Source organism: Danio rerio, chromosome 14, assembly GCF_049306965.1.
Source record: "Danio rerio strain Tuebingen ecotype United States chromosome 14, GRCz12tu, whole genome shotgun sequence".
Classification (NCBI taxonomy): Eukaryota; Metazoa; Chordata; class Actinopteri; order Cypriniformes; family Danionidae; genus Danio; species Danio rerio.
The window spans coordinates 50,585,543-50,594,387 of NC_133189.1; the positions used below are offsets into that span (position 1 = coordinate 50,585,543).

Sequence of the window (8,845 nt, forward strand, 5' to 3'; positions counted from 1 at the left end):
CTTACTCTAATAAAAAATCTTTGTAAATCGAATGAATCTTTTTGTTCAGAGTGTACGAGAAGACTTATATATTGTGATATGTGATTTATGCCATAAAACATCACCTTTAGGTAAACGTACCCAGAGTTTGCATTTAATTCTTAATAGCTATGTTTTTTGGCAAAAGAGTTAAGATGCACAACAGTTCAACCCATTGAATGTACTGTAAAATTCTCACACCCACAATTTAAATCCGGCTACTCTGACTAAAGTTTGAAGGCATGTCTCAGCCGAGCTGCAACTAAGAGAGTTTTTAGTCTCTCATCTTGGTGCTTGATTTATCTCTTTAGCTATTTAAAGGATGCAAATGTGCAAAGCTTGAAAGTCACTTTGTTCTGTAACTGCCAAGAACAGACTCGCAAATGCAGATGAACGCTCCAAAGCTCTCAGGTGTGTCTACAAAGGGCCTGATTGGATGGCGCAGACAGACAGAAAGCTCTGCCTCCATCTAGTGACATGAGCTCTGCTGATGAGCTCTGCTGACTGTTTCTGCTCTTTCTAAATGGCAACTGTACAAAAATAGGTCTGGAAAATGAGCAATATTGCTGTTGTTGAGTGAGCTTAAATGGACATGCAGTGCCGCAAACTGAAAAAGCCAAACGTTCACTGTCTTAAAGCGACAGTTCACCCCAAAAATATAAAGATTTGCAGCGAACTCACCCCGAGGCTATACAAGATTCAATTCATCTTTATTTTACATAGCTCTTTTACAATGTAGATTGTGTCAAAACAGCTTAACATATTTCTAGTAAATTGGAATTGAAACTGTGTCAGAGTTAAAGTTCAATTTAGTTCAGTCCAGTGTGGTTTAATTCTCACTGCTGAAAGTCCAAACACTGAAAATCCATCGATGTGCATGTGATATAGGTTGATTTTGTTTACTTAAGTAGAATGTTACAGAACATTTTAGGCTGAATATGATGTTTTCAAGTCGGGCTAATCGCTGGAGAACTACACATCTGCCTCTATATGAACTACTACTCCCAGAAGTATTTGCACTCACACACCAGTTCCTGATGCCCCCTCATTAGACACATAGCTGGAAGCTCGTGATGGACCAATTACCAGAACTAAAATGCATCTCACTCACACACTCTTTGCTGAGTCTTGTGATCTGTAAGTGAGCATTACCGAAGAGTTATCCTAGTTCTTGTCTTTCATGCTTTTGACCTTCAGCTTTGTTTATTGTTTACGTTGTTTTGCCACCTGTCCTGACCATTCGCCTGTATTCTGACTACATTTTTGATCAACTTTATGCCTCTGTTTGCACCTGTTTGGACCGTTGCCTGCATGACTATTCTGCCTAAAAAAGCTGGACATAGACCCTCACCTTTGTTGTCAGACCCACTTATTACAATTATTATTATTACTATTGTGATATATAATATTACCTCCAGAGCTGTTTTAAGTATCTGTGCTCCCATAGAGCATCTCACACCTGCGAAAGCCACTGTGTTCATTGCATTTCGTCTTCTGAGGTGCAAGTAATTTATTATATAAGAAAAAAAGCCCACATTGGTTTCTCCCACCACAGTAAATCCCATTTTTCTTTTTGATATTTGCCGCCAGTTTATCAGGAAGTGACGATTTTGTTTTCCTTGACTCATTAGATAGAAACAGAGCTATCAGTGCTAGTAGTCTGTTGACTAAATGCTTCTTTAAAATTCAAACACACAACAAAAAAAGTCACATCTTGTACGGCCCGAGGGTGAGTAAATGAACAGCTAAATTTTCATTTTTGCATGAACAATCCCTTTAATAAATAGGGCAGTGTCTGTTCAGCCAAAACTGGGCCATAAGCACTCAAGCCATGCTAAATCCTCTTGTACATTGTCTGTTTTCAGCAACAACATCAACAAAAAAAGGCTCTGTGCAAAAAAGAATCCTTAACAATAAACTGCTGAATCAGATTCAAGTTTTTGATTTACGGTCCATGCACAAACTATTTTGGGAAACAATATAAAGCAGACAAACCCAGCTAGGTAAATGCAGACTATGAATCTTCCTGTGCCTGTACTCTCACCTGCATTGGCAACGGCGTCGATCTCCAGCTTTGTGATGTCACCGCCGAACAAAGATACTTTCATATTTAGCTCTTCATTGACTTCGCAGCGAGGTTTACAAGAAGAGTCACCTAAAATGAGCAAACATAGTGGGTTATACATCAGCAATCTATTCTTATTTTCATACCTCTAGACTCTGTGCAGGTTTTTAGGGATTTATATTTAACTGTACACGCGGTGAGGGTTTTTGTGCATTGAATTCACCTGACGGACTCCAGACAGGAACGTCCTCCAATGGAATGAAGTCAACCCTGTACAGTTCCCTTCTCTTCTCCTTATCCATGGAGCAAAGCTTAGCTGCCAAAGATGAGAAAATATGAAAGAAAACATATGAAGGAAAAAGAATCATACTTAAATAAGTGCAAAATGCACTGAAAAACTTTATATGCATTAAGAAGTTTCAGGAATCTGCTAAGATTTGAGATAGTAAACAGATAAAATGTTTTATATTGTGACATACACTCACTGGCCACTTTATTAGGTACACCTGTCCAACTGCTAGCTAACGCAAATTTCTAATCAGCCAATCACATGGCAGCAACTCAATCCATTTAGGCATGTAGAGATGGTCAAGACGATCTGCTGCAGTTCAAACCGAGCACGAGAATGGGGTTGTTGGTGTCAGACGGGCTGGCCTGAGTGTTTCAGAAACTGCTGATCTACTTGAATTTTTACGCACAACCATCCCTAGGGTTTACAGAGAACAGTCCAAAGAAGAAAATATCCAGTGAGCGGTAGTTCTGTGGGCGCAAATGCCTTGTTGATGCCAGAGATCGGAGGAGAATGGCCAGACTGGTTCCAGCTGACAGAAAGGCAACAGTAACTCATGGTTACAACCGAGGCATGCAGAAGAGCAAAATGTTGTCTGGTCTGACGAGTCTCAATTTTTGCTGCGACATCCGGATGGTACAGTCAGATTTTGGCATCAACAACATGAAAACATGGATCCATCCTCCCTTGTATCAACGGTTCAGACTGGGGGTGATGGTGTAATGGTGTGGGGGACTTTTATTGGCAAACTTTAGACCCATTAGTACTAATTGAGCATCATGTCAACGCCACAGCCTTCCCGAGTATTGTTGCTGACGATGTCCATCCCTTTTTGACCACAGTGTGCCCATCTTCTAATAGCTACTTCAAGCAGGATTACGCATCAGGTCAAAGCGCAAATCATCTCAGACTGTTTTCTTGAACATGACAATGAGTTCACTGTACTCAAATGGCCTCCACAGTCACCATATCTCAATCCAATAGAGCAATTTTGGGATGTGGTGGAACAGGAGATTTGCATCATGCATGTGCAGCCAACAAATCTGCAGCAACTGCGTGATGCTATCATGTCAATATGTAGCAAAATCTCTGAGGAATATTTCCAGTACCTTGTTGAATATATGTCACAGAGGATTAAGGCAGTTCTATTGGCAAAAGGGGGTCCAACCCGGTACTAAGGTGCAGCTATTAAAGTGGCCGGTAAATGTATATAAAAAAACGTTCAGCAAATAATCACAGTTACAAAATCTGACACTTGCAGAAGCCTAATTGTAATATAGAAAAGACAGAAAAATTGAGACTAGATATGCACTGTTTAAAAAGAAAAAAATTAAGTTGCAAATAAAATATTTATTTTTTGGAAGGCATTTTACAACACCACAATTTCAACTAAATTTCAAGTCTAATCCAATGTGCTGTTCTGCTTTTGTCAAATTATTTTTTTAATAAGACTTGTAATAATTTATATGAACATTTTTTTTACTTGAATTGAAACATTTTGTGCATTTTTATAATGATTATTTATTTTTTCAGTTTTGTCATGTTCCAAATGCATTTTCTAACTATTTAGTAGATACTTTTAAGTAAATAACAATAATAAAACAAACATTTCCATGATAAATGAGTAAATAACTTGAACAAACATGTAAATCACTTGTAATAAAAACTTTAAACCCTGTGACACATTCACATCTGGAATTATGGCATTTGATTTTTAAAATAGTATTTTATAATTATTTTACTTCATTGGCTGTCACTCTTAGTTTCAGTAACTAATTAGGTCAGAAAAATGAGCAGCTTTGGCAGGCATGAGAAAAATATCCACTTTTCCTTTGACAGTTGATGGCCTTAAGAATCAAAAAAAAAAAAGTTGAAAACCACTGATTTAGGTGCATTTATAATTCATCATTTCAATCTCAATTATTTTATAGGTTATTTCTGATTATAAGTAGCCTTATAATGAGGTTAATGTGTATTCATTTTCACAAATAAAAGTTCTTCGGTGTGATACAAGAGCCAGATCCCTCTGATGGGGTCATTATAGTTAAGGTTAGACAATGCAGGCAAAAGTATAACTGGAGGAAAACATCCAAATACACAATATTTATTTTTTCTGGCTTTTAAAAATTGTGTTTGTAAACTTTAATACAATACATATTTTATTGGGTGTTTTGTCAGCATTTTTCCCTCCTGCACTGATGACAGCTTCCCAAAATGTAAGTTTTATTAATATCTATATTCTAAAGGTTTTTACAGAGAGATTTGGTCATACCCAATTTCCCAGATTCATATTTTTCTGGCTGTTCACACACACACACAAACACACACACAAACACACACAAACACACACACAAACACACAAACACACACACACACAAACACACAACATTTTAAACCTTGTTCCAATGTTCCAGAGTATGAAAATTTAATTATTTATATCTATATTATTAATATATTTAATTATACAATGCCTCATTTGCATTTTCTACATTTAAATATTCGGTCTAAAATCACATTTAACTATGGCTTCAAAACAACATTAGCACCATGTAATTGACTATAAACAACATACTTTAGCCATTGGCTGATAATATGATTTCCCTGTTTAGAATTTGCAAATAATAATTTTCTAAAATAATGTTATTAAGGAGAAAGTCTCAATGTGCAAATATAAAACCAACTTTACCTCAATAAGTTTATTTTTGCAAAAATACCTCAGCATTATAGCCCCAGCATTGTGCTGTGTTCCTGTCATTTTTCTGACAAGTGCTTCAGCAATCTACACAGGGGATTCGTCGGCCGTTTGTTAAAGGAAAGAGCTTGACAGGAACTTTACAATACACAGTTCATGGATCCGTTTCTTGTGTAAGTGTGTAAGTGTGATTAAAATGGTTTCCTCCTCATTTTCTCTAGCTTGCAAATTATGTACTTAATTGCGTTTTGTTACTTGTAATCGCTAGTACTGTATCAGGTTAACTCTAGATTCTCATATTGCGTCTAAAACCACGTTGTAAACGCAACATGTGTTTACGGATTTAAACGCATTTGTGAGCTCGCGTTCCACTGCAATTTGTCGTTGCTATGGCCACCATCAGCTGGTCCCACATGTGCGGTGATTAAGTTTGAAAATAGTTCAGCTTTTCTCGCTGTGTGGATTAATACTGAATGTGTGTCACTGTTTTTACTTATGGTTAAGAATAGAGCAACATGCTGGTGTTAAACTGCACTGCTTTAATGCACTCCTGCACTGGGCTAACACATACTCTCTACTCTGACTACTTCAAAATTGTTGATAAGCCATCGTGGGCATTTCTCTCTGTCTCACGCTGAATGCAGTCGACCAATAGACCAATAGACCAATAGACTGGGTCATCGGACCAATCAGTGCAAATTAGTATTGCACTAAGGAGGGGTTTCGGAACCATCAAATACCCCCTTTTGCCTATAGAACAGATCGAATCATGAGAGTCGTTGGGATAATTAGGTAAAAAAAAAATGCAGATTATAAGACAATGAAAGTGTTTTTTGACCTTTCATGCATATAAGCCTGTTGTTGGAGACCCCCCAAAACCAAAATATGACCTTTATTAATGCATAATGGGGGCTCTTTAAACGTTTAATATTCTGTATTATTAATCTGTTCACAGATAACATCCTAAAATAATATTTTGAAAGTGTTTTTTAAAGTTAAATTAGGTTGTAGGTTATACAGTGTGTTGTTAATTGCAGAGCACCTCTATTTAAAAAAGGTTCTGAACGAGATCAATCCTCATGTAATAAAAAGTAACGCGAAAGTAACTCAAAAGTAATGTATCGCATTACTTACTATAAAAAGTAACATAACTTTGTATTTAGGTTAAAGTACATTTCTCTGTCAGCTATTCACTCTGTATACAGAGAGACTCACTCTTCGCCTGTTTCCAGTCGCTTCTGTCAGACTCCAGGTTCAGCTCGGGTCGCGCGCTCATGGCATAAAGCGTGCTCGTGCTCAGGGCCGCGCACGCCGCCGCTGAGACCCCCGCAGCGCCGAGCACAACCCGCAGCCCCATCACAGCAGCATAGCCGGGCCGGGGAACACACACTGCGGCTGCGGAAAGCTTCTCAAACTGGCCTGCTTTACGGGTAACACCAGAGCAGAACTGCGCTTTGAAGCTGCGACTCCAAACACAAACACGAGCGGACACTTTAGACATCTGAAACGCCATGATCTGCTCTTCACTGCTGCTGATTAAATGTTTAAGGTCGCTTTCAATGTGTCCTCGAATTGGAGTTCGCTATAAATTTAACACTCAGTCTATATGCAGGTTGTGAATTAACACTAGTGAAACTGAAAGTTAAACGTCTGATAAGATGAAGGTAAATAGGATTGTACCAACATGTAGGGGTCCAAGAAGTTCACGCACGTATGATCATTCATCCTGTACTGACATCTAGCGGATGGACGGTGTAAGCGCAATACTATTTCCTATTATATTTTTGTTCTAAAGCAGGACGAAACCTGCAAAAGCAACAAATTAATAAATCCACAAATTCCTGCATAAATAAAACAATAAATATTCAAAAAATATATACATATAAAAACCCACATAGTCCTGTATAAATAAAACAATAAATATGTAAATAAATAAATCCACAAATTCCTGCATAAATAAAATAATAAATACATATTCAAATATATTTATTTATATATTTATTATATTTATTGCTATTGTTAATATATTTATTCGCTCAGTTATTTATTTACATATTTATGTATTTATTGTATTTTTTGCAGGAATTTGTGTATTTATTTATTTGCATATTTAGTTATTGGTTTGCTTAACTATGCATTTATTGTTTCACTTATGCAGGAATTTGTAGATTTATTTATTCATTTATTTGCGCATTTATTTATTGTTTTATTTTTGCAGGAATTTGTGTATTTATTCATTCATTTATTTAATTGCATATTTATTTATTTATTGTTTTATTTTAGCAGGAATTTGTAGATTTATTTATTTATTTGCGTATTTATTTATTTGCATATTTATTTATCGTTTTATTTATGCAGGAATTTATTGTTTTTGCAGGTTTCATCCTCCATACAGAGGTGCCCAAACCTTTTCTTATAAAGAGCCAAAAATTAAACTTGATTGAGGCTATAGTGGGCCGAAGGTAAATATAGTTGACATGGGTAATTTCCTAATTAATTGAATAATATTTAAAAATGACTAGAGATCGTTGCTTTATATTGGCTAATACAGTATTATTTGCATTTTATATTTAACTTATTACAGTAAAAAAAAAAAAAAAAAACTCAAATATCATTTAGAATAGAATAACACTAGTTTTTGCCTTGATTTGCTCGTCAATGTCTTCTGCATATTCGGTCCGTCAAGTTACAGTATTTGCATTTTAATCACATTCATTTAAAACATTTAATTGAAACAATTAATTTCCCTTTGCTTTTTTGTAGCTCAGCAATAAAATGAACACAATAAAATGAACAAAAAAGGCTATACGTCAAATTAGAAATGACCATGCCTGTGTTAAAGGTGTTTACCCCAACCCTCTCCATCCTTCTCACTCTCCTCTCAGATGAGATAAAGGACCAAATCAAAGTTTACAATGGGCCAACTTTGGCCCACATGCCCTACTTTGGTCATCTTTGAGTCTTGTTTCTTGCTGTTGGCATTTCTGTGTGGAGTTTGCATGTTCTCCCCGTGTTGGTGTGTTTCCTCCAGGTGCTCCGGTTTCCCCCACAGTCCAAAGACAAGCGCTATAGATGAACTAAATAAACGAAATTGTCCACAGTGTATTAGTGTGAATGAGTGTGTTTGGCTGTGTAATACATATGCTGGATAAGTTGGCGGTTCATTCCGCTGTGGTGACCCCCCATGAATAAAGGGACTAAGCCGAAGGAAAATGAATGTTTTGTTCTTGAATTATTAGAGAGAGTACATGTAATATTTGGATTAAAAACATTTTATAAATCAAATTCTGGCTTGTATTTATTTATTTTTTATTCATTAAGTCGTTGAAAATCATGCCAAAAATGGTAAACCTTAATTTAATGGTGCCCTTGTTACCCAAGTTCTGTTTTATTATTTATTTTCATTGTTAGACATGGTAAGACTGCATTATTTGGTGGAATAACAAATTAAAATGTTTGTTTTTCTGAAAATTAAAAAATCGTTTTAAATCGTCAAATTAAAATCGTCATTTTCTGGGAAATAAATAGATAACATTATTTTTCATAAATATTGTAATATACAGTTGTACATTCATTCACACACACACACTACAGACAATTTAGTTTATTCACTTGCCCTCTAGCGCATGTTTTTGGACTGTGGGGGAAACGGGAGCACCCAGATGAAACCCACGTCAACACGGGGAGAACATGCAAACTCCCCACAGAAATGCCAACTGACCCAGTCGAGACTCAAACCAGTGATCTTCTTGCTGTAAGGTGACAATGCTAACCACTGAGC

General features: G+C 36.3%; 1 protein-coding gene across 3 annotated transcripts in view; it reads right to left on the reverse strand.

The window, feature by feature from the left end:
- macrod1 (mono-ADP ribosylhydrolase 1) overlaps positions 1-8,845 on the reverse strand; it is a 206,563-nt gene that overhangs the window by 173,625 nt on the left and 24,093 nt on the right. For 2 of the 3 annotated variants that reach the window (XM_073921356.1, XM_073921357.1), the window contains 2 exons: positions 2,307-2,399; positions 2,063-2,173 (listed from right to left, as the gene is read on the reverse strand). In XM_073921356.1, coding sequence (XP_073777457.1) covers positions 2,063-2,173; positions 2,307-2,385 — 190 coding nt within the window. In that variant the 5' untranslated portion in view covers positions 2,386-2,399. Of the gene's footprint in view, positions 1-2,062; positions 2,174-2,306; positions 2,400-6,279; positions 6,749-8,845 lie in introns of those variants that run through there. The other variant, NM_001004573.2, reaches the window with a different exon arrangement.